The 25289-nt window shown below is 52.2% G+C and overlaps 6 protein-coding genes across 6 annotated transcripts; 1 reads left to right on the forward strand and 5 right to left on the reverse strand.

Moving 5' to 3' along the window:
• Positions 1–4328: 4328 nt before the first annotated feature.
• Positions 4329–8970, reverse strand: POX_c04083 (uncharacterized protein; the record flags this gene model as incomplete). Its single annotated transcript, XM_050112967.1, has 4 exons — positions 4329–4982; positions 5151–6236; positions 6311–8868; positions 8934–8970. The coding sequence occupies 4 exons, from the start codon at positions 8968–8970 to the stop codon at positions 4329–4331; spliced, it is 4335 nt and encodes a 1444-aa protein (XP_049970523.1).
• Positions 8971–9476: 506 nt separating this feature from the next.
• Positions 9477–11674, reverse strand: POX_c04084 (Copper amine oxidase 1; the record flags this gene model as incomplete). The annotated part of the gene is made up of 3 exons (XM_050112968.1): positions 9477–11030; positions 11113–11541; positions 11624–11674. The coding sequence occupies 3 exons, from the start codon at positions 11672–11674 to the stop codon at positions 9477–9479; spliced, it is 2034 nt and encodes a 677-aa protein (XP_049970524.1).
• Positions 11675–12474: 800 nt separating this feature from the next.
• Positions 12475–14407, reverse strand: POX_c04085 (Peptidoglycan deacetylase; the record flags this gene model as incomplete). The annotated part of the gene is made up of 3 exons (XM_050112969.1): positions 12475–12941; positions 13006–14244; positions 14320–14407. The coding sequence occupies 3 exons, from the start codon at positions 14405–14407 to the stop codon at positions 12475–12477; spliced, it is 1794 nt and encodes a 597-aa protein (XP_049970525.1).
• A 422-nt stretch (positions 14408–14829) lies between these two features.
• POX_c04086 (uncharacterized protein) lies at positions 14830–16584 on the reverse strand (the record flags this gene model as incomplete). Its single annotated transcript, XM_050112970.1, has 2 exons — positions 14830–16102; positions 16175–16584. The coding sequence occupies 2 exons, from the start codon at positions 16582–16584 to the stop codon at positions 14830–14832; spliced, it is 1683 nt and encodes a 560-aa protein (XP_049970526.1).
• Positions 16585–18890: 2306 nt separating this feature from the next.
• On the reverse strand, positions 18891–19549 carry POX_c04087 (uncharacterized protein; the record flags this gene model as incomplete). Its single annotated transcript, XM_050112971.1, has 2 exons — positions 18891–19153; positions 19420–19549. The coding sequence occupies 2 exons, from the start codon at positions 19547–19549 to the stop codon at positions 18891–18893; spliced, it is 393 nt and encodes a 130-aa protein (XP_049970527.1).
• A 2734-nt stretch (positions 19550–22283) lies between these two features.
• POX_c04088 (Developmental and secondary metabolism regulator veA) lies at positions 22284–24065 on the forward strand (the record flags this gene model as incomplete). The annotated part of the gene is made up of 2 exons (XM_050112972.1): positions 22284–22431; positions 22519–24065. 2 exons carry the CDS (start codon positions 22284–22286, stop codon positions 24063–24065), a joined length of 1695 nt encoding a protein of 564 aa, XP_049970528.1.
• Positions 24066–25289: the final 1224 nt, after the last annotated feature.

Consider the following 25289-nt stretch of genomic DNA (forward strand, 5'->3'; position numbering starts at 1 on the left):
GTCACAAACAATTTGAACAACAAGATCAGTGCCACAGTACGGGCTCAGAAGTGGGAGAGGCTTCATGAATGGTAAGAAGACCAGGATTCAAGTGAAACGAAAGCCCTGAAAGCTGAAAAAAGATCGCCAAGGCAAGGGGTTTGGTATTTTCTTTCTTTTTTTTTTTCTTTTTGCCATCCATCGCGGGCTAATCAGTGAGTTTATTTTTCATGTACAGTACTGTAAAAGAAAATACCGCTCTTCAGCGGGGCAAAAATAAGATCTGGTAAATTTGCAATTGGCGGGCAACAAAGTTTGTCCCACAAAAAAGGTTCAAGGTCCCCTGGGTCCCTGCCAATTTCTGCCTTAAGGGAGCATTCTGCCCCTGGACTGGACGAGGTACAAATGTACCATACATCAGAAGTCCATGTATGTACTGTCGTGGGCTGGCTGGCACTGTACGCATGGGGTCAATTTTGACTTTTCATATCTTCGGCAAGATGTGTGAGTGTCAACCTGTTCCAATTTTCTCAGCCACACCGCATCTTCATACTGTACGATACCGTAAGTTGCACCTCTCGACTCTTTGATTGCAAAACTCGCCATTCCCCGAATCCACCAGGCACTTTAAACAATAAGACTACTGTCCGAACTCCACTTCCTTCTGGACGAGTGCGCATCCACCACAGCAATCTGTCTTCTCTCTCACACACTTTTTTTTTTTTTTTTTTTTTTTCCCTTTTTTAGATTTTTCCTTTTTTTCACATTGTAAATTCAAGGATGCCTCTAATTGTCGAACGCGGAGAGGCTGAATTTTAATGTCCTAATAAGCGAAAGCCTGACCAGGGTCACCTTACGCGCCCGGGAATCTCTTCTATCATCAACGACTCTGACTTGTTCCATTGCCGCGGGGACATGCCCATCCTGCATGAACGCTTCAGTCGACTGCGAGCAGATCGTGCCAGCATGCCATCGTGCAGGAAAGAGTCACGGTTTGGCCGAGGTGCCCAATCACATGGCAGAGTGTTTACCGCCACACCACCTGAGCCGAGTGCGACATCTCCAGTATGTCTGCTTTACATCGCAGCAAACACGGAATTTATGACCTTGCGTGTCTAGAGTATCAACCCGAGACTCTTATGTATGCGGGTAGAGGGGGAAGAAAAGTGACTCTTTTGGGAATATATGAATTTGCCGGCCATTTTGAAGTAAAACTACGACAATTTCTATTACTACTGTAGCCCTCGTGGGGTACGATGCAAATCACGGACCTGGAAACTTTGTGCCAGCAGAAACTTCGTTCTGCATCGAATCGACTGGCGACGCCACTTTGGCTCCCGTGCACTAATCCTATTTGGGAATCCCAACATTCTGATCGTGACCCTTGTGCTTCTCCTTCCCTGGACTCCAGTCTAGTACTGTAGTATGACTGGTGGCTGACTCTTCTGATCCGCCTCCAATCAAATCGCATTCTTTTCTCCTGTCTTTTCTCCGCCTCTCTCTCTCTCTCATGGTTGACCGGTGCGGGGCCTTTTGCAGAAGCAGTTCGGTATTAGCCAACTCTCCCGTGGTGTAGTACCAGAGTAGTTTAATCAAATCAGAGGAGGCTATCGGCAAGACCAGAAATCACATGTCCGTGTCGTGCATGGAGAGAGGCGACAGTGGAATCGTCCCCAGCTCAAGTAAGCTCTCCCTTCTTACTCTGTAGTAGTCAGTAGTATACCACACGCCACTTTGATAACCGCTCCTCGTAAATAGACTGGTGTGAACGTGAGCAATGAGCACGTCCTATCCTGTCTACGCGAGAGCAAATTGAGGCAGATGAGATCAGACTGCCATGCCCCCTATATCCCGACGAGTCAATGGGCGCCGAGCCTCAACCAACCACCCCCAGCTTCCATTTGATTTCTCAACCCCCACACTATACAGATTCAATACCACTGACCACTGACTACTGACCATAAGCTCCGCCCGAAACGCTACCACCGCCCAGACCGGGAGAGCTTATTAAGAAAGAAAGAAAAGCCTCCTACGTACACGTCCATACTCAGAGTCATGCCGTACTTGACTTGTTCCCGGTTGGGCGAGCGGACATGAGCTCGGCTGCTGTCCATGGAACTACACAGTACCTAGGTGGATACATACTGGTATCTATATACATTGGAGTTCGTACTGTGAGTGTGCTGACATGTCGATGGCTCGTAACTGGAGGTGCCCAGCACGTCCAGTCCAGTCCTGTGCAGTGCAGTGCAGCAAAGTTTGACAGACGGCGATGACGGCGGTCCATGAATGATTCCCCGTCTCAAGACTACTCCAGAGACAACTGATGAGTAAGGTATACCTCGCGATTTTCACATGCGGCCAAGCCTTCTGGGGGGGGGGGGAAAGCATCTTTCCTGCCCTGTCGACTGGGGGTTTGGAGTAGACGATCGATCGGACCTCGGCGCGCGTCACTTTTGGTGGAGGTGCAAAGCGGGACTGGGCTTTACTCTTTATATACGATTGAGTATACATTTGAGTACCTACCGACTGGGTGAAGACTGGTCCCGTAAAAGTCGTAGAGCATAGACAGGGCATGATGAATACGATGATGAGATGTTGAGTATGAATGTGGTGTAGCAGACAGGACCTACCAAGTACAAGAGCTTATGAATACACGGCTGAATTTGCAGAAAAGTCCTACAGGGCGTAGCAACGAGGCGATGGACACGAAGAGGAGGACGTGGCCTCGTCGGCATGTGAAATCGCGATGGAAACTTAAAGGCTGGCTGGGGTGAAACTCTCACATTGTGATAGGTGGACCGGTGGGTATACATCAGTTACCAGTACAGCCACCATGGATGATATGTGGTAGTGTCGCTCCAGCGTAGATTGAAGACTCTCTTCTACAGTATATACAGCAGGTACTTATTCACGGGGGGGGGGGGGGGGGGGGGGGGGCTATCGAGTAAGGCCAGAACGAAGATTGGAGTGTGTACAATAATTAATCTATCGTGCCGAGTGCATAACAGTGTGATTGATAGTTCATTCTGAAGAAGCCTAAAAAAACCAACAAAAACCTAACAAGGACGACAACAGAAGAACCGCGATTTGACATTGATCAGGGATCTTGCGAGATCACGTCCGGCGAATTCTCGGCCGGCTGAGATGAGTCGGCCTAAACATTCGATGGGTCATGGACCTGGAATAGAGGTACACCGAGTAGAACAGTACATGCTCCCAGGACGGACCTATCGTCGACGACTCGATATTTATACTGTAAAAGCCTACAAGGCCAATATTCATCTAGTACAATTGCACCGAGACAGTAGTACTGTACGCTCTTGAACCTGCCTCATTTACATACTACCGCAGTACATCGTCAAGTGAGTCCGTACTTTGTCTTTCTCGGGTACTTGATCTCGGAATCTGATGACTGAATGCTGCAGATCTGACACGTGAAGATGCAGCCCGCAGTAGCTCACATGCTGAATGCACCGGCATACACCAGAGTAGGCCACTGACACTACCACCTCCCATATGGAACGACTCACAGAGAGTCAGGTCCAACGGGACAAAGCCCTGCAAACGACAGGGCTGTTGGAGTTTCCGCGATCACTCCACTGGCTCCACTTGCTCCACACCACCTGGTCTTGTTGGGCCCGGTGGGTTCCACTAAAGATTTGTTGAGGAGGGTCATTTGCCCAATCACTTCATCCCCACACCCACGATATGTCAAAGCATGTCTCCACTTCCGAGGTCCTCAAATTTGCAATTCTGTGACCTGTCTTTTATTATTTTATTTATCTTTTGCAAAAGATTGAAATGGGTCGACTCGAGTCTAGACGCCTGGACCGATGTCCACGCCGGAGGTCTGATTTGAAATAACTGCCTGTCACGCAGTGTGGACCGTGGAGTTGTAAACCGTGGGACTCGCCAGTTCCCAGCTCGTGCAGTCGAGGGGTAAAGCCTTCTGGATTTTCAAGAGCTCGATCGATTCAAGAGGCAGTGCAGTGCAGTGTAGTACTTGAATCCACACCCACAGGCCTGGTCTATGGTCTTCAATGGGCTGTGGTGACCAAACGGAACCGCTTTCAGGGCCACGAGATTGACTTCAGTTGATCATTACCCGGGGAAAAATCACTCGACCGTGAACAGACAATTCAAGAATGCGTTCATGACTCGTTACTAGATCTATCCTATATGTACATGTTCCAGGTGCCCGTGTTTCCTGAACCAGATGTCTGAACCAGAGGAAAGTGATAAGAGAGGAAACACCGTGAAACGGAACCTCCCACGAGCGCGCGAGAGAGAAAGAGAAAGAGAGAGAGACAATGGAAACACCGATTGGATCAAAGTTTATCCTACGATCAAGCCTCCACACGCCGTTCCGAATCCACGAGCCACGATGATCCACCGGGACTGCCCGTGGCGTTCAGACTGACAGTGGTCTTGCGCAGATCCGGCAACACCAGCACACTGTCACTGTAATTCCGGTAGTCAACCTCACAGGCGATTGCCTGGCGCTGAACGGGACCCGCCGCGACCCCGCCGATGAAATCCGGTGCAGAGGGGGATGTGGGAACAGCACTCGACGGCGTAGGAGCAAAAGTGCGGATTTCCAATCCAGGAAGGAGGAGGTGGCCAGGTTTTTGGGGAAGGAGCAAGACCGTGAATCGAGTGGTTTCGCCTTCGCGAGCCAGGAAATTGCCGCGTCGACGACCTCCCAGGATCCACTGGTCTGGATTGGCGTGGAATTCGTACGAACATTCGAGCGGCTCGTCAGCGTGGACTCGGTTGGATAGAGTGCACCAGCGTCGTGTATGGCAGATGCATAGCTCCGCAGCGATCATCTGGCCTACAGCGACGTGTGAGAATGGAGCAGGACCGTCTCTGCTGGCGCCATCACATTGTAGTTGCAGCTCGGCCGTATGGAGCACCTGAACCTCGGGGATATCGACGGGAATGATGATACTGCGAGTAAGCTTCGCAGCCTGCGCAGGAAGACGAACGATTGGATTGTTCTGCCAAAATAGATGCAAAGACCTGAGGTTAGCTCAATGCCCACCCAAGTCGCCTTCATCTCAAAGACTTGCAGTGCAGGTAGCGCGGACCGGACCGGACGCGATACGAAATCAAAGCTGAAACAAAAAAAAGTAAAATCAAAACAAGGGGGAAAAAGGGCGGCTTACCTCGTGCCAAGCAGTGAGCCACTGCCGCACGTCGTTGAGAGGCTCCTTGAGAGCGCTCAATAAAGGCTCCCAGCCGACGCTTGGATAAGACAGCATTTCCATTTCCCGCACGAGCCCAATAGCCTCTAGATCAGAGGTAGAGAGTTGACTGCGGAAACTGTTGACAATATGTGATACAAGCAAGGTCGCGTATTGGCCAAAAGGGCTTGCCTGAATGGCGGACAGGAAGAGGTCCTCGACCGCAGCCAGGCACTCATCATCTACACAGGTGAAATCCACGCGCAATTGAAGACTGCGGGGCGCTCCAGGGCCACCGGAAGTGTCCACGGACTCCGTCGGTCGAATCTTATACACCAAGGATGCGGGCTGCTTGGGAAAGACGTCCATCGCCACAGGGCCGGTGATGTTTGTTTCGACCTCATAGCTGTCAGAGCTTGGGAGGCTGCAGTTGGTAATGCGCAACGGAATGAGCATCGCCGGGCTGATGGTGAACCTAGAGAATAAGATCTTTTCCTTGAAAATGTCTTGGACATTGACCGAGATGGGCAACGAGGCGACAATATTGTGTGCCGTCGAAAAAGAGAAATCCCCGTGTTCTGTCGTGTAGCTGATTTCGGCGCGCGCGGAAAGCGTCGTAAAGGCCTCCTCCACAGTATAGGGAATCCGGAGCCGCACCGAGCACTGCGCGGAGAGCTCCGAGAACCCGATGGTACCCATGTCAAGATCTGGTTTCACACTCAGGTCTCCTTCAACCACTTCCACCTCCGCAATTCGCAGACGAAGCCCGGCCGTGGCGGGCCGAACACGGATCGTCCCTGAACTGATCGCATTTCGTCCACTCTGAAGATCCAGCTCCAGAGTGCGCATCGCCGCTAGATTGATCAGATGCGGCGATACCACTTTGGCCTGTAATCCGCCTGGGGCGGGATAGCAATGAACATAGGGCCTTGCATCACTCTCCGGACCTTCATCAGTCTCGCGGAAGCCAACGGGAAGCGCCGAGTGGCTTCCACTGTCGAACGAGAAGGTGATTTTGCCAGACTTCAATTCAAGACGATCGACAAAGTATTTTCCATGAAGAGTGACCTAATCAAGAGCGTTAGCCACTGAACTCATCAATGCATTCTTCCCCTCTCGGGCAAGAGACGTCAGTCACTTACAGCAGAGTCGACGAAGAGCGTGGTCAGTGATGACTTAACAACGTAAGCCCTTGATGTCTCGATCCAGTGCTCTGAATTCTGAGAGCCGCCCTCGCCGACGAGGCGCAGCTTGACGGAATCGATGTTGACTTGAGGGCCGACCAAAAATCTGAGAACCACTTTAATCTGAAACCCGTCCTTGTTTTCATAGAACCGAATAGCAGGATCTATGCGCAGATCCGCAAAATACTCATTCAAGGGAGCGGTGATTTCTTTCTGCATAGTCGACGCTCCACTGAACAGATCGGCTACGTATCCGGCGAGCTGTTGCATTTGCAAAATAGATGGCGGAGAAGCTAGTGCCCGTTCTCTCACGGACAGCTTGGACTGGGCAAAGGAGGCGAACTTGGCGAGCAATCGCAGCATCACACGGACGTAGTCCTCGTTACGACCCAGTTCTTTCAGACAACGGGCGTACAACTCTAGCATGCTGCCCTCCAAGACTACCCAGAGTTTACTACCAAAGAACGGTGCCATCCGATGGAAGTAAGAAGCCGCAGCCTCATAATCAGCTTGCCGGTATCGCAAGATTGCGATGTCAGCAAGAGCGGTTTCGGTGGAGTTGGCACGATTGGCCACGAGGAAATGGCGGATCATCTGGTCCGTCAGCTCCTCATAAAGCGAGAGGAAATTCTCCTTGGACTGCAACCCTGCTCTCAAAGTGGGCAAGTCTACGCCGACCAGGGAGGTTCCTGAACGCTTGTTTGAGGAACTTGACTCAAGTGCAGGGTCGTCGTCGAGGGAGATTTCCGCAAACCCGCCCACGCCAGATCCGCTGGAGCCGTAATTATCGTTAAAAAGCAAACCGAGGTCGCTCCAGCTCTCAGACCAGCCGCGACGCTGAGCGATTTCGCTCAGACAACGTCGAGCCAAAAGCCAGAGCTCTCCCCGGGCAGATGCCAGCTGCTCCGAGCCAGTCTTTGGTGGTTGAGCCGAGGCAGCCTTGGGATGGTCCAGCGTTGAACGCCGTTGCATAGGGCCAGTTGATGTATCGGACAACTCCTGAGTCGTAGCCCGAAGTGCAAGATTCGTAGCCGGGCCGATCAGGGAACTGGAACGACGTGGAAGCTCTGCGCGGCTCTCGGCTGTCGCCGACGAAGCAGCGGGATCGCTCGCGTGAGATGCGGCATGAAATGCCGACTCGGGAAGAGACAAATTAGGCGTAAAAGTCTGGTTGAGGATTTGTAGGGCTGCGGAATAAGCCCAAGTCGAGACGAGATTGTTGATAACATCGGCCTTGGCGTCTTTGGTCACGTCCTCCAGAGCGCATTCAAGTCCGTATCGAAGATTGCGGGCGGCAAGACTGATGAACTCCAGCGATCTAGAGCACACTTCCGCGAGCAGCATGAAATCTTCAGCTTTCCATTCGCGCTTTGCCATTTCGCCTGTGACGATGGAAGGTGCTCTGGCAGCACGTAGGAGCAGAGTGAGTTGTCTGGAAAAGACATAAGTGCGGAAATCAAATAGAGAGATATCACTTGCCAGGATCATCTCGCGGTAGGGCAGTTTGGTTGCATCCAAGGGGAAGTGCTCGGGACTGATTTCTAGACTTGGCCCTCCCGGGCCCCCATCGCCGTCGTTGCCCGATACGTCAGAGTCGAGCAATTTCCGCGCAGCCTCCGCCCAGTCTTTGCTAGAATCCGAGAGCATAGTCCCGTGCTGTTCGCCGCGTCCATGCAATTGGTCTCGAATGGCCGCATCAAGGCCGAAAGACAGCTCGTCGTACCCGAGGAGAGCATCTTCAAATAGACCAACATTTTCAAATCCTCGCGCAAGACCTTCCTTCAAAATGAAGAATGTGCAAAAATTCCATCCTGGAAGACTTCTCTGCGAGTCCTTTCCCTTGATATCTTCCTCATATTGCGCTACGCGCAAGTCGAATGACGCAAGGACGCCCCCTTTGATCTTGTCGATCAAGTCCTCTAGCTGCTCCGCTAGCTCTGGTGATTTGGTCGAGGCACCTTCTCTCGGAATTCGTAACTGTGCCACTCGATCTGGTACGGTCTTTGACGTCCCATTGAAATCCGCCTTGATCTTCTCCAGCACCGTCGTGGTGCTGCGGCCCCATTTCGAGGTCGACATCGCGGCCCTCTCCACGCTCTCGCCATCCTGAACCACATGTAGAATCAGCCAGTCAAATGCATCATGCTTCTCTTGGTTGCTGCCAATGGGTTGACTCCCACTCGGCGATCCGTGAGCCTTGATCCATTCCCGGAGAGTTTTTCGCGCCGTGGCTTTATACGTTTCGTTGTCATCGCAGCGGAGGAGATAGATTTTCAGGTAAGGTGTTTGGCGCAGGCCGGGAATTTGGTGTCGTCGATGCGACACCGCCCCTTTTTCGTCGCTTGTCAGCTGTTGCTCGGTGGATTCGGTCTGGGCCGGTGAGAAGCCAATGCGGAGGGACTCGATAGATCGTACGGGCCGGGTCGGTGACTTCCAATGCAGATTCTTTAGCGGCAATTTGGACTCAATGATCTGCTGCACCGAGGGGAAGAGCCCAGAAGGGTCCGTATATTCAACTATCGAGTCGTTGGGGATCAGCGTAAGAGTGCGGGTAAACGATTCGGACCGCGACGCAGCTCACCGGTTACATTGCTTGAGGCTGCTTTTGAAAGGTCCATGATTATCTGGTTGGGTTGCGAGGGGGGTTTCTGAGGAAAAGGCCAGTATGAGGGCTCAATGACACTCAGAGCATCCCGATCTTGAGCGCCTTGCGCTGTAGCGAAGCTCCTCAGGAGTCAGTTTGGCAACCTTCAGGAAGCTCATGCGCGGGGAAGAAAGATGTTTGGGGGGCTCCTCCGAGAAAGTTGGCCGGCAGCTCGGGAGTGGGTCCCTCTCCATTTACTGTGCGACCAACAGCCACAAGTTGGAAATCACCATCGGTCTTTTGAGCTAAGAACGAAGGTTAAACAAGAGAAAATTGGAAGGGAAAAAAAAGGACAAAAGGAGCAGAACATAAATAGGCGTAGTGGAAAAGATCCTCGCAGTAAGCTGTAAATGTGTACCATCTCGAGACAGACTAGGATACCTACACCGCCCTCAAACCAGTGGTCTTTCCTGCCATTTGGACAAAGTCTCCTAAATCCAACCTTGATCACGATACAGAATGCCAAAAGGTTGTTGCAAATTACAGGCGTGAACATGCACCGGAATGACACTGCTTGTTGTCATCCGCCAACACGCTTCGGTTGGTCTCCTGTGTTGAGACGGCGACATCCAGCCCTGGATTACCCGCGAAGAAATTGATGGGTTTCAGACCAACCACCATCTTCTCAGAGGGCATGACGGGCCAATCTTCAATGCGTGGATTATGCGTCGATCCAAAGGTGTGCCATATCACGATGTCTTCGTTTCGCACATTCGATGCCACGGGATCTCCTGCGCGCTGCGCAATCACTGAGCCGATCCCCTCTCCACCAAGAGACTGCATCGTGTGACGACCTGATGGGTATAGCTCATCATCCTGGTAACGGGTCACCCAGACTGCATGACTTCCAAATTCGGAGCGTCGTGCGTGGTATGACTGCGGGTGTGCGAGCAGCAGCTGGCTGTAGCATGGCATCAGTTTGAAGCCCACTGGTGACCCCGTGACGGGATTCATTTTATTCTCGTTGATGATCTTGAAGGTGCGATTGCTCATAAAGTCCAGGTCATGGCCCCCCTCGGTGGAGATGATTTTTGACTTGGTGGTGTAGCCAACTCCAAAGGGGTTGTGGATATTTAAATCATTAATGGGCAAGGGAACCGATTCCTCGACCTGCAGCGAGTTTGCATATCCGTCGATGGCCGGGTCAATGCGAAGTGAGAAGAGATGCTGGTGATAGGGTGCCAGTACACCTGGTGCGACAACCGTGCCGTAGCTAACTTTGTCTCCCTCGTTGATGGGACAAGTGGAGAGGATCCCTGTGGCCCGGACTTCGTAATGGACCGAGGCATCTTGGCCAAAATGGAAGGCGAAGATATACTCGTAATTGCTGACCGTGATGATCGTCTGCAATACAAGGATCCGCGATCGAGTCACCACCGCGTTCTGTGTCCGATGATTGGTGTGCTTCCAGAGGATCCCGTCGTCCTGTTCGTGGCAACACACGACATTCGGCAGCTTGAGTGGCTCACCCTGTGCCGTATTATGCCAGGCATCGAAGTACTTGATCGTGCCCAAGCAGTCACAGCCCAGTTTCAAATTATTGGCATTGATTCCTGCCCCGTCGTTGCCTAGGTCAAACGCTCCTTTGCGCGGGTAGGGCATTCGGGGATCACCATATGGGACAAACATTTCTGATAAGGCCAGACGGTAGAAGAGGCTTCGTCCACTATATCGAACGTCGTGTAGCGTGAGACCCTCTCGATAATTAAAGCCTGCACGCATCGTCCATTTCTCCCAGCTCAGCAGATTTCCATCCACCTGGAAAGAGGGACCCTCGGGCTGGACAACCTGATATGGTTTCGTCGTTGTTCGCGGTGGGGGTCTCAAATGAGGATGATATTCACTGAGCTCTGCAGCGTGAATCTTGTCATGGTCATACGGTCGAGCGTCCGAGCGCACACGTTCCCCTTCTGAAGAAGGTAGATGATAGATCTTGGTGACCTGCAACTGCTCTGAGACTTCGGCACACAAGTCAAGTGGATACGCATAGAAATTGGCATCCGGATGGCGGAGAAGACGCATGTAAAACCAACACTGTTCCAATCCCACACGATCTCCGCATCAGCAATCTGTGTCAAATGCTGTGGCGATCACATCTCAGAGGGGACACTCTTACCATTGTCGTTCGCTCCGACATATTATTCATTCCATCGGTCGCGTATGCCCATGGCTCAACGACCACCTCGGCGTCCTTTGGAAGCCCGAGCTTCTGGATCTCTGCTTCAATTCGGGGATCAGCTCGGCAAGCCTTTTCAGCGGCTTGCATGTATGCGGAATCAATAAAGGGATGCTTCCCCGGTAGATCCTCTCTTTTGATCACGGATCCAGACGTGAGATTGACCGTCAGCTCAACCATGACATTCGACTTGGAGTCTCCCATCAAGGTCACCTGAACACAAGCGGCTCGTACTGGAGGTGCATAGTCTTGTCCCTGCCGCGCTGCCTCTAAGAACAGGATCATTTCCTGCTTGGGCGGTTCCTGTAGAGTGATGACTCGAAAATTGAGGTCTTTTCCGGCCAGCTCTCTACGAACGATGGCCGCGGCCTGGATTTCTCGACACCAATATTGTCAATGATGTTGATTTCCCATCGACCATTCCTCAACTGGAAGACTGCGATGACCGTACCTGTGCAATTTCTCCCGGGGAGAGCGGGTCGAAAGGATGAGGGTTCGGCATGTTGACAATGATTCACACGATCGACACCTTGAGATATGCTGCTGGAGTATGGTGTTTCGACTAAGATTGACAAGTCACAGCCAGCTTTTGCATTCTCCAGGAGACGAAGCACTGGCCCTCTTAAGTAAGCCCCTCATGCGGGGAAGATGGGGGTATCTCCAGTAGCCTGGAAGGATCACTCGACAAGGAACCATGTACCACAGGTACCTGACTGTTTACTACCGAGTGAGAGTGATGGCAAAGTATCGGGCCAGATTGGGTCAAGCCTCGCAGGCCCCAAAAGTCAGGTCGACGCGATAGCGTTTGATTGGGTGGTTTCCCTGTAAGGTTCAGAGATCCTCCTCGGGTGCAGATCAGTGAATGCGCGATATTCGCTAAGGTACAAGTCCAGCCGGAGCCGGGATTGATGACATGAGTGAATCCGCTAAGGTTAAGAATAGCCGGAAAAGCCAAGTCTCAACCCATCAAGGCACGGATGGGATCCTTTAAACTCGCCTTTGTGAGAATGGCCCACATGGCAATGTCTAGCGTCTCTGAACAAGCACTTCAGAAATCGCGATGGGGGCGTTCATTGAGCCAAAGAGGAAGTACACACTGTATTTGGTCCTGTGATTGGGTAGCCTTGGTGGCTCCCGAGCGACCATTTCTGTATCCTACCTCTTGCGAACAATTGCCTCTGGAATAGGAATGAAGGATATTGTAAAATTCCATGTTATTGGACCATCCTTTTTCTTCTTTTTAGATCCATCCACGATACATGATGGATGTAAAAGAATAGATGAGATAAAGTGATCCGCCATCTACTCGCTAAGCTTCTGCTGTCGAGCCTTCCACTCCGTGGCGCAATTTTCAAATGTCACAAATTCCACCTCCTCCCCCTTCTGCTTCAACCAGCTGATCATTCGGTCAATCATACCGATCACGTGAGCCATTCCACTGGTATCCGGATGCAGAATCAGAGGGAAAACAAAGTCCTCGGTCTCATTGTATAAAAAGTCAAACCGGGATTTCCAGTTCTCCTCAATGGCCGTGGGGCTGACGAATCCATGGGAGTTGGGCGCTGCAGGAATGAACTGCATGGGGGTCATGTCCTCCATGTACCAATTGCAAGGAATCTCCACCAGGGTCTTTTCTGTTCGCGGACCCGGAGAAGCAAGTGGTTTCATCCACGTGGTTGCAGGTTGCGAAGGGGAAAAGTCGATAGGCTTGATCGGTGGCAGTTGGGGAAGGAAGTAGAGAGCCGAGTCATGATGGGTGAGCGACGTATCTTGCGATGCTCATGTCATTAGTGTCGGAGATCGTACTTGGGGATTGTTGCGTCTAACACGTACCGTAGAGAAATCCATGCTCCTCCAGCACCTTCACTGTGTGCTCCCTCAGCAGATAGAGAGGTGCTCTCCATCCGCGAGGCTTTTTCCCAGTCAAGTCGGTCGCCAGCTGAACACACTTGGCAATCACGTCCCGTTCCTGTGCCTCGGTCATCTGGTTGGCGCCTTCATGGGAGTATCCATGACATCCTACCTCGGCGCCGGATTCAACAATCGCCTTGGTCTCGTTGGGGAACGACTCCATCGAGTGACCCGGCACAAACCAGGTGACTTTGGAGGAGATGCCGTGCTTTTTGAAGAGTCGTAGCAGGCGTGGTACTCCCACCTGAGCAGCAAAATACCCACTGCTGTAATCAGAGAGACTGTTGCTTTCTGAAGCTCCGGTTCCCAGGAATCCGGAAACCGCATCAAAATCTACCGAGAGGAGAATCTGAATGCGACGGCGCTTTGGGGCCGCAGCCGGTGCAGGGATCGTCACCGCCGTCGATGAATGCGCCGGTGAGACCTTTCCGAGCACTTCGTTCGCTCTCCAAATCACACGGCCCTCCATCCCTCCGTCAACAGAGAGGCATTGCCCGGTAATATGCCCCGCGGCTCGATGACTGGCAAGAAAAGCCATCGTCCGCGCGACATCCTGGGGCCGTGCGATCTTCTTGAGAGAAACCGTGGCCTGAGCCTCGTTCCACATCTCCTTCGGATCGTCCAGTCGCCCGGTAATCATGGGTGTATCGACCCAACCGGGGGCCACAGCATTGATGCGCGCTCTTGAGTTGATCTTGACAATCTCATTCTTGACGCTGCGCACCAGCCCATACTGAAGACCAGCTTTGCCGGAAGCGTACTCGCTATGTGCCGCTTGACCAAACTTGCCCGTCTCAGATCCCGTGATAACAATCGCCAGATTTTCCAGTTCGGTGTGACCCGCAGCAGCCTGCGCCTCAACGGCACTTTGCAAGAAATGTTTGATCGTCAAGAAGGTGCCTCTAATGTTCGTATTGTACGTCTTTTCCCAGACATCCAATGGAATCTCCCAAATGTTGTATTCGGACGATTCGTCAGTGATCCCAGCGTTGGCAATCAAGATGTTGATTGGGCCGAAATGCTCTACGGCCGACTTGATGCAGGAGGCTACCGAGGACTCAGACGAGATATCTCCGGTGACGGAGTAGAAGTTGGATTGGGTGGCAGATGAAGGAGCATGCACCGGGCGAAGGTCATGCGCCGTGACTTTGCATCCTTGGTCTAACAACGTCAATCAGTCTTCTCTTCGGGGTCGGGTTTGTTTTAGAGCTGCGGCTCGAGGCGTGAGCTGCCTACCAAGGAATTCTTTCAGCGCTTCTTGACCAATACCACCGGCTGCCCCGGTGATCAATACATGATACCCTTCGATGGCGAGGAAACTCATTGCAAGCTCCCACAACAAGGTAATTTTGAAGCCGTTGAAGAGTCAGATACGAGGAATTGCGCAGATAGGCCTAGAGTCGAGTACTTAAGGTAACTGGTCTCCGACAAGCGTGGGGCGGGGTACCTGTCGCTCTTTTGGCGGGCCCGAGTGGATCGAGAAGACTTACGTCGAATCAGTTCCTCTTTCAGCCACGATGAGTTGCGGATACCTCTCGATGAAATCCGGAAGGAGTAATTGGACAGAGAATAAAGGCGGAAAGGGGACCTTGGAGCGCGATCTCTTTCTATTTGGGGCATGTGTACACGATAAGACCACCCGGCGAACTATGTTCAGACGAACTCTCGGCAGTGAGACCAGCGGTTCGGGGCATTAAACATCCACCGGAACTGGATCCTCCCAGCTTGTACCCTTATTTCACCAAGCTATACACTTCGCAACCCACCTTTCCACAATTCAAATTCTACCTCGGCCCTGGGCGTATCTTTGTTGAGTGTCTGGTCTGGGCTTGGATCCAAGTTGGTCGGTGCCATGCCGGCGGTCCAAGGCGCAAAAACAAGCTTCATGGTTCTCCGCGTGGTGTATTCCATCGCAGGTGGCGGCATGAGCACCTGCTGGGAGGATGATGGCTTGAAAGGCGGAAATGGTCGAACAGGATCTGGGTCTCGTGAAGAAGATGTAGGTTCGGCCGAGTTGGCATTTTCTACAGATGGTATGGATCTGGGTTGTTGCTCGGTGACATCTTGTCTCCCGTGATGATTCCCAAGGGCTTCTTTCTCCACCGGAGTAGAGGGCAGAGTGGAAGAGTCAAGACTCCCGCTCACCGCAGACATTGAGCGTCTTTCTTCTTTTTTCAGCGCAATGCGGCAAGCAACTTGGGTTGACCAGAAATATCCCAAAGCGGGGGTCTTGGGATTTGATTCAACACTGGCACCATCTCCCCATCCGGTAAAGAAGCGCTCCTGGTGCACGAGACTCAAAATGCTACTTCGTGCTGGGTTCTCAATGATATAGGAGCCATCGAACTTCTCATCATCTGGAGCATGGTACGGCGATGACGAGATTACTTGGCTTGACGATGGGGGTCCCTGACTGCTTTGAGACAGTCGGTCGAGATTGTCGGACCGAGTCCGCTTGACTGGAGATGGCGCCCAGGCTTCGCGCGCCACCACACTCTGGCTGAGGGTGGATGACAAGCCAGGACGCTGTGCCGGGTCAGCGCCAATTCCCTCCACGGGCTCGAAACGATCAGAAACCTGATTCGCCACCACAACAGCAATGTTCTCCCTGGCTGCCAGGTTGCGGAGCATCTGTCCCAACTTTGCCAACTCACTCGACCGTGTAGAAATGGCCAAGATGTTGTTGGATGAGAGTTCCGCGCGATAGTTCGAGGTGACGGAGTCGATGATGACAAGACCGATATTGTAATTGGCGATCGCGACTGGAAGCTGGTACTGAAGGATATGATCCTGAGTTTCCAGATCCATCGCATTGATCGCCAGGATGTTCTCGAGAGACGGCATCTGGTCTGCGGGTAGCTTCGACAGCACCGGATGACATTCCAGTATCTGGGAGAGGCGATTGGTAGCAAGAGGGTGCTCCGTTGAGATGTACACAGCCTGTGACGGCAAGCTCTTGCGTTCCACCAACTGCATTGAAAGGAGGAGGCTCAACAAGAGTTGTGTTTTGCCGCTGCCGCTACACGTCGAGATCACAATTCGTCAGATGCTGTGCTCCAGATGCAACACCCGGTCGCATTGCGGTGCATACCTTTCTCCTGTAATCTCCGTCACATATCCCAGCGGTATCCCCCCTCCGAGGACTGCGTCCATGCCAGGGTCGAGCGTGCTGATTGTCTTCCATCTCGAAGTGTCGGGCTTTGTGGTCGGCCCGGGGATCAGAACGGCTGGCTCGGAGATGAAGCTTGAAGTCGGCTCAGCGGTAGACGAAGCTTCTATCTCGGTTGGAGCCTTTTGGAATCCAAGATCGTTGTGCAAGGCTTCGATGATCTGGGCGGAGAGCCGCCGCACATCCGCCGGAGGGACATGGGCGCGTTTGGCGATCTCGAGCGTGTCGAGAGTGATCAAGTCGACGGTGGTGATCTTACTCCGCTCCAGTGGGGGAAGAATGTGCGCATACGACTTCGCCGCAAAATCAGGCAGAACAGACAAAAGATCCATAAGAATGCATCGCAGGAGGCGGACGAGGAAACTGGCGAGTTTCGTCCGCGAAGAGGCGCGTCGCGATGGTCAACGACTTTCCGCGCATTCGTGTGGGGCCAATCAGATCAACGCCGCAAGTATCTTCGTTCCCCTGCAGCATCCACGAGCGCAGACGTGTCGTGGCATCTTGGAGCTTGGAGCTTGAGGGAGGACGAGTTCATTGGAGTTGAACCCACCAAACTTGTTTGACTATCAAATAGGAGAAGAGGACGAGCCAGTTTTGAATTTGCCGCTGGCTCCAGCTGCGTCTCTGGCCTGCCTCAACTCCGGACAGCGCTGTCCCCATGAGGCATGAATCACTGTTCTTCTTCCTACTCCTACTCCGAACACTGTCAATTTAAGAATTTAATAGAATAAGACAGGACAAGAATCTATCTTGAAGGTGGTAGAAGCTCACTACATAGCTTGCACCGCGACAATAAACAATGATCGCAATTGACGGGTCATGCGGGGAGGGTGGACGCCTCTACGTAGACGACAGACTTGTCAATTTACACTACAGATTCCAGATTCCATATGAATGCATTGCCAACAAACAAGGACAATGAAACGATAGAAAATGGGCGCGTGAGCAGGGCAGCCACTAGGAAGAGACTCTTGGCCAACGGCATGTTTCATTCAGATTGTCAATTCTTCCTCGGCTCTAGACACTTCTTGATACTCCCTTCCAGCGAACGCACCTGTACTCTGTCTAGGCCCTTCCGTAAAGACACAATTCTTATTTACAAGGATACATTTGTATCTCAGCGATTTAGATACTCACTGGTGAAGAGATCAGGTTATTCTCATATAGCCTATTTCAAAGATTCCCGATTCTCCAATGGTGTTCGAAGACCTCCCAGTGCACCTGGAGAGGAACAATTGAAGCCGAAGCCGCGGCGCACAAGCCTCACTTTGATCCCGCGACCATTCGAAAGAGGAAGGTCTATAACTTTTCCACCTGCCTAGATATTTTTTTCGAGAAGACCGGGTCACAATTTCGCCGTAGCTTCGGTCCCCATGGCTGACGCTCTTGTAGAAAATGTGCGCAACTCAGGGATAAAGTATTTGTGCGAGGTCAGCCTATGATAAATCAACAAGCTGGAAAAATAAATGATTGCCATCGTGCATTTCATAGTGGACAGAGCCCGACAGCCAGGTCCGCTTGATCGACGGCCCGTTCGGACAGAGCAGTCACACATATGTACTGCAAAGCAATAGAAGTACGATGGAAGTACGTCCCAAAACTGGAGTCTACTTCCAATCGATGAAGATCGAACTGATCCTGAAGGAATTAGTAGGTGTGAGTCTGGTCCCACCCTGCAGAAGTTCGACAGAACGGCTCCGACTCCATGTTGGCTTAGTTGGGTCAAAGGACGACGGTGAGACCATTGAAAGCCGCCAAATCCAGAGAGGCATTGCTATCGAAATTTCCGATGAGTGGCTTGGAATGTTTCACTTTTTGAGGCAGCTTCCATCAGAGCTGTGTCTTGACGAATATTCCGACTTAGCCCGGGTCCAGACGCTATGTATTTTTCGCCTTTTAATATAGAATGGGAGAAAATGAGTGGTCTACATAATCCACTACTGCTCCCGGGCGGGCAGCCGAGGTACCCACCCGCGTCGAATATATTCGACCCAGGCGCGAAGACATAGATGAGGTAGACTCCTCTCCGACCCAGATCCCCGTAGGCAGTCGAATTGATGGTAGTACATGGGAAATACATGGAAGCAACTTTGGAAACCATCGATTATGAGATTTTCAGAATAGTCAGACCCGAGCGTCAAATATAGCCTCTAGAACACCACCTAATAGTTCCTCGAGCCAGCCTACCTAATCCACGACTGCCCGGGCTGGGTCCAGAGACAGATCACGACACCCGTCATCTCCCACAATATTAAAGAGGCTCTTCGAGTAAGTCCCTAATATATAACACGAAGGCCTCGGTTGAGCCACGAAAGACCATCGGATGTAGTGAAGCCCCCCAGTCGCCATGCTTGCCTGAATATTCACGATATTCATCACATCTATGGTGAAATTCACAAATTCAACTAGAAGCAACCTCGTTGGGCGAGAACCGTGATGCGGCATCTCCAGCTTGACATCATTCGAGGTGATTGCGCTTATCTCTACTGTCCTACATGGAACGAAGCCATTCCGCAATGACATCAGATCGCTTCGATTTACTCGAATGGACGTGTTTAACTTTCCTCAAAGTGATGAAGATGCCGTACTTGCAAAGGAAAGCTTGATAGCTCAGATTCATCCACCAAGTAGTGCTCAGTCATTGGCGAATCAAGGGTGGAAGTGCTGGAAAGATTGCGCCACGGTCAAATCGGAGCGATCGATTAACGAAGACTGCGTGGCCCCTGGAGGGGTATGGATTTCTGCAATTCTTGAAGCTAGGAGACCCGCTTTGGCGCAACTCGAGTCTGGTCGCCAATGTGCAAAACGATCGTGATGTGTGGAATTGAGTCGTCGACGGCGTGCTACTGGACTCCCTGCACACTAGTGACACCTTGAATCGACAAGTGCTAATAGGCTGATCTGAAGGGGTTCGTCACATCGTGAGTTTCATGACCGCGGCCCCGATACAGCCAACTTCCTTGTGCCGGCTGGAACCAGCCAGAGCGGATGCGGAAATATCAACCGGGAACGACAAATCCTCGCGCGCCCGTTCCTTGGCTCTCTCGTCCCCAGTGGCTCCTGCTTCATGGCCGGAGCCTGTGCGATAAGCCATTTCTCATCGTTGCACCTTGATGAGAAGTGTCGACACGTTTATGATTCAAGAGCCATACACAGGAGAAACTTACCGTCTCTCGATCCTGGTATGCAATACTGTAACGTGCTCCGTGACTCCAAGTGTCCCATGAGCCTACGGGGTATTGTTTCCTTCTTGGGGAACGGCCTGCACCACGTCAGCGGCGAGAAATTCCAGTTCATGTCCACTGATCGGGTGCGATTGGTTCTTGGCTATCCATCCCCCACAATGGCCCGACCAGGCGCCAGATTGGTTTCAATTTTGGTTTTTGGACCAGAGGACGAAGGATTTTGCGTGTCGTGAGAACTTTCGAGAGATCTCTTATCAGATCATGCGTGTGCTGGCCCCTCCCAAGGCTTGACGTTGAAAATAAATCAACGAGATCTCTCCGGTCCGTTGGACTGGGAATGGGGCAGCCATCCAGCGCGCACTCGATGGGGCGCGGAACGTGGAGTCGGTTCGCATTCCCAAGATCCAGAGACTGGGACAGGAGTCCAGGTCATCAGGGATATGCGCGTCAACCCAATAAACCAATAGGATCAACATGCATGGCTTACGGCGCAGTGTATGCGAAGACCACGGGTCGTCTCGCTTACAGTCTGTAAACTCGGCATACACTTGTGAGCTAAGAACGCAAGGAGGAACAGGGCCAGGGGACAAACCAACCAGGAAGGACTTCGAAGAGACGAGAATCGTCGCACATGGTATCATTCAGAGCCCGACGGCCATTCCGGGCCCATGTGAGCGTTGAAGACCGCAGACTGTACGGACATGCTAGATCACAGTACTGTATTATACACCCAGTAACGTCACACACACCCTCGATGAATCAACTTGTCTTCATCCTGTGAAAGTAGAGAGAAACACACGGTAACTCGAGGCAACATCGGTAATACACGTCAGTACATACAAGATGATGTCATTACAATACATGAGTATAGTTCTTTTCATGTGTTGCGAACCAGATGATCGGTGTCCAAGAACCAGTGCCTCGGATAAGCTTACTTTGATGCATTGGAACGATGCTCAGTGTAGATTTAGTCTAGGATACTCCAACATTAACCCACGCTTGATCAATTGCTACGATGGGCTTTTCAAGACTGCCGATGTCTATAGCGGAGAATGCCATGCCCGCATTACCTCCTATGTGTTTTCCGTTACAGATGATCGGATCCGTCTCCAGCTTACGGTACACATGTATACATGAGATACCAACCGGGCTCCTGCGCTGTAGTAACCAGGGATCGGATTTGTGCCGAGTGTCGACTTCTACGGACATACACAGCGCCTTCACTGGAAGTCTGATCGTGACCAGATGTGTCCATTCTCCATGTCGTCATTTTTTTTTCACAGTCTTGCAAGATCGGAGAACCCTAGAAAAAACAGACTAGCCCTGACCTGGTCAAGCGTGGCAGTATCTGACCTGAGATCAGTAGTCACCCATCGCAGATCATCAGCGTTCTCCCCGAGGAATTGCCCCCAGCCGGCCATGAGCGTGACGAGACCCGCCTGTGGCGACTCTGTTGGGGACAACAATGGCTTGGCGAACCGTGATTATCAAGGCTATTATCACAGTGATTTCCACATGTTCCTCCATGGAGCCATGGGAATATCGTCCAATTTTGTCAAGATATACCCAGTGTGTCCCAGCCAGGATCAGGACAGAGCGCAGACAAGTTCTGCGATAGCCAAGAAAAAGGCCCCACTGAACTCGGCAACCGTAACGTAGGACTTACATACTGTATGCTTTGTTACAGGAGATCTGACGATAATCGTACCGCACTACGACGATGTCTGTCATCTACTTGGGGAGGCGTTGACGGCCCGAACTGCAAATGGGGGTCACTCACTTCTGATGATCTTGTATGTCGACGTATCTGTCTGCATCTCCACAGTCAGTCGGAGCCGATTCCACTCGTTCCGATCACCCCCTCCTGTTTCCTGCCAATTGAAACTCAGAGAGTCCAGTAGTGGTAATCTGGTAAACTGGTAACAATCCTCACCTGGTTGGTCCCCCTTCCGGTAACTTAACATGGGGCTTGTCCCGTCCCGATGTCTATTGCCCAGGCTCGGCGTCCTTTGTTTGCCCGCCCATCTGGCCCTTTTCCGCCTGCCCTGAGTGGCTGATTATTATGCCGTTGAGCCATGCGGTGCTGGCAGTCGCACCCGTCAGTACATTACATACATGACGATGTACTGTATGGTATTGGTAGCACATACTCGCTCCTGGTCGTACCGTAAGAGGCTTTCGCCTGGTTCCCGTCACAAAGGCCTGGTTAGGCGATCAGCCCGTCCAATGTCCAGTCGCAGCACTCAACTGGGCTTTGCCTTTCTGGAGGGCATGCATCTACTTTTCAGGTAGCCCCCTCTCTTCATCCTCGACCTTTTCACCTCTCGCCATCTCTCGGCCCTCCGCCCTGGAACGTCACTTTCCTCTTTTCAGAATCTTCGATTTAGGGGCCACTTTAACGTGCGAGATCCCAGTGTCCCTCCTTCCAATCCGCAGTGACGTTTGGAAGTCTGCCCATCTCACTCCGGTCCCGTCCGCCAGACTCGATCGTCGCACGTTGACCGCCCGCGACCCTCGTACACAGGAAGGGTTGTGCCGGTGCATAGAACTCAGCGTCGTCGGGAGAGGAAAAACGGGAGACTCTCAGATCGCTGAACGCTTACCGAGATCTCGCGAAGAATTCAGGTATCTCGTAGAGTTGGACTTGTCGATACCGATTGAGCCAGCCACCTTTGGATCGGGTCAGCCACAACTCATACACATCGACGTACGTTGGTCGGCGATTATCTTCCCCCTCGCCCGAGGAGTGCTCCCTGGACGACCGGGATCCTTGAACTAACGGTGTCGTGATTTATCATAGACATCCTTTTCTCACCGAGCGCCGCCATTCGCGTCCGATGCCAGCAATGGCGACCCGACCAGTCTCCATGGCGTCCAAGAACGAGACCACCCAGTCGGTGAGCCGGATCACTCGCGAGGGGAAGAAGCTCACATACACATTAAGTGTAATGCAACAACCTGAGCGCGCCCGAGCCTGCGGTGCCGGTGCCAAGTGTGAGTGTGTCTGGGCTCGTTCTCAGTGAACGATGTGTGATGCCCAGCGACCATCGCTAATGTCTTTTTTTTTGGATCGGTCTACAGCTTCAGCCGACCGCCGCCCGGTCGATCCTCCTCCCGTCGTCGAACTACGCATCTTCGAATCAGATCCGACTAATGACGCGCAGAAGACGGACATCACCTTTGCCTATAATGCCAATTTCTTCCTCTACGCCACTTTGGACTCGGTGCGCCACATGGCTGCGATGCGAGGCAGCGCCGCGCCGTCCACCTCGGTTCCAGTGCTGACGGGTGTGCCAGTCGCTGGAGTTGCCTATCTGGACCGACCCTCTCAGGCCGGCTACTTCATCTTCCCTGACCTTTCGGTTCGCCATGAGGGCCGGTTCCGTCTCAGTTTCCATCTCTACGAGGAGATCAAAGACGTTAAAGATGCCGACCAAGATGCGAACACGCCGTTGCCAAGCCAAGCGCCCCGTTCGGCCTCCGCCCAGTTGTTGTCCCCCCAGAGTTACCTGCATTTCCGCCTGGAAGTGCAATCGCTTCCGTTCACCGTATACAGTGCCAAGAAGTTCCCAGGCCTCGCCACAAGCACTTCTTTGAGCCGCATAATCGCGGAGCAAGGATGTCGGGTCCGTATCAGGCGCGACGTCCGTATGAGACGTCGCGGGGACAAGCGAGAGGAAGACTATGAGTACGACGAGGGGAGCGCGAACGTGTATCCGCGGTCTGACCGATATACTACTCCCGACCGATACGTCGCGCAAACCGTCGAACGACCTCGCTCCAACAGCAATGGCAGTGTGTTGGAATCCCCATATGGGTACGGAGGCGAGGTCAAACGGCGGCCTTCAGGTTCAGAATATGGCTTCCAGTGTCCTCCGCAGCCCTATCACCGTCCGATGCCACCTGCCCCGATGCCTCATACCCAGACACCCAGCTATCAATCTCATCTCTCTTTCGGCTCTGCCCCCTCTCAATACCCTGCTCCACACATGCCTCCCACGCCGCCGCCGCCCGTGGCGCCATCGGCCAGTTACTCGCCTCATGCCGTCTACGCCAATATGCGCCACCCCTCCGTGGCCACCGATATGGACGGGACGTCCGCAGCCTATCCCATGGCAAACTCAGTACCTGAACCAAATGGTTACCCTAAGAACACCATCACTTCCTACCGAGTGGAGCCACCGAAGATGCAGCAACAATACCTGGTGCCCGAGGTCCCTCAGTATCAGTCAATCTCACAGGGTATGACGTCCACAGTCTCGGCGACAACGCTTGGTCACCCGGCATACCCACCACCAAGCTACAAACAGATGCCGGCGGAATATGTTAATTTGGACTCTGCAGTTGATACAGGCTCACCTGGCCAGGGATATGACGCTGTCTCGGGCAAGCGGATGCTCTATCACTCCGGATCGCTCGCGGGCAAGCGCACACACGAGGATTCCTTTGGCATTGATGAACGGCCCATGCAGAATGGAATGCGTCCAGACATGGATCCCTATCCCAGTGCCTATCGCGACTTCTCCGCAGAGAGCCGTGCTGCACTGATGGCTGAGCTGGGCGCCGACATGGCTTATAAGCGGGCCAACGGACGGATGGTCATGAAGGCTCCGCCCACAGTCCAGTGACACGCTTCTCTTTAAGGCCTGCCCTCACCTTCAGCTGATACGATTTGACCGGGGCCACTGCCGTCCCCCTTCATTATCCCGATCTGCCATGCATCGATGCCTCTCCTCTTGTCCACTCCCAACATGCACGTCTCCTACTATTCCTTCTCTTTGATGTGACGTGCAGGCACAACGGTCATATATCGTCTTTTTCTTTTTTTTTTCTTTTCTTCCTTTCTTCTTTTCCTTTCATGATCTATGCTTGAAGCATCCCATGAAATTTGGATGCCCTTTCCAACTGCGTGCTCGATCCATCTCCGGCCTGCTTTAATCAACAGGATTTTTGTTGCAAGTTCTGTCTGAATTCACCAACCTTTTTCTTTTTCTTTCTCGTCGACATCTGTCGATACCCGTCCACTCAGATGCTTTTATGATGAGCTTTGCACCGGTGTTGGATCATGAAGTGAAAGTTTTCTCTCTACAGAGAACCCATGTCTCAAGCTTGTGATTGTCACCGGAAACCAATCGTGATCGGGCCGGATCTCATCTCAATCTGGAATAACTTTGGGACATGGATGTCCAAGTTTCGCGCGGTCGTGCGTCTTTTCATTTGTGGCTTCGTCTTGATCAATCGGTCGGCGTTTGTGGGTTTGGATTTTTTCATTTTGGCCTTCGTGTTAGGCTCGTCCACGCATTTTCTCTTTACCCCCGTCAAAAGTCCCCTTTCTGGTCTTGCACAAAATTATTTGGATGATCGGGATTTCCTTCTGTCGTGGGGGGGGGGGGGGGGGAGTTGATTCATTTTCTTTTCTTCCAGATTGATATATATATATTATATTTGCTTTCTTCATTCTTGTTGATGTTCTCATGCGGTGTTTTCAGGGTTTGCCGGCGAAACCTATCTGTCGTTGTTGGAAACAGACCACCTGGTTGGCGTTGGGCTTTCTGTTGTTCTCTTTCTGATACCTACTGCCGCACCTCTCATTCTCATGAACAAAGATCATCACATTCTCTCTCAAGGACACTGACATCGAACCCTCACCCCGAGACTAGTATCGCTACCCCCATAGGGTCTTCTCCACCTGCCACGAAGTGCTTCCTACTGATCCGATCCTATTTGGAGGGTGATTAAGAGCTCTCAACGGTCGCTTCCTCAGTCAAAATGGATTGCCACGTAGACGTTTACTTGCAGGTACTGCATTCCTTTTTTTGCCTTTTTTTGTGCATTCCATCCTTCCACCGTCA

Source organism: Penicillium oxalicum, chromosome III, assembly GCF_001723175.1.
Source record: "Penicillium oxalicum strain HP7-1 chromosome III, whole genome shotgun sequence".
In the NCBI taxonomy this organism is placed as follows: domain Eukaryota; kingdom Fungi; phylum Ascomycota; class Eurotiomycetes; order Eurotiales; family Aspergillaceae; genus Penicillium; species Penicillium oxalicum.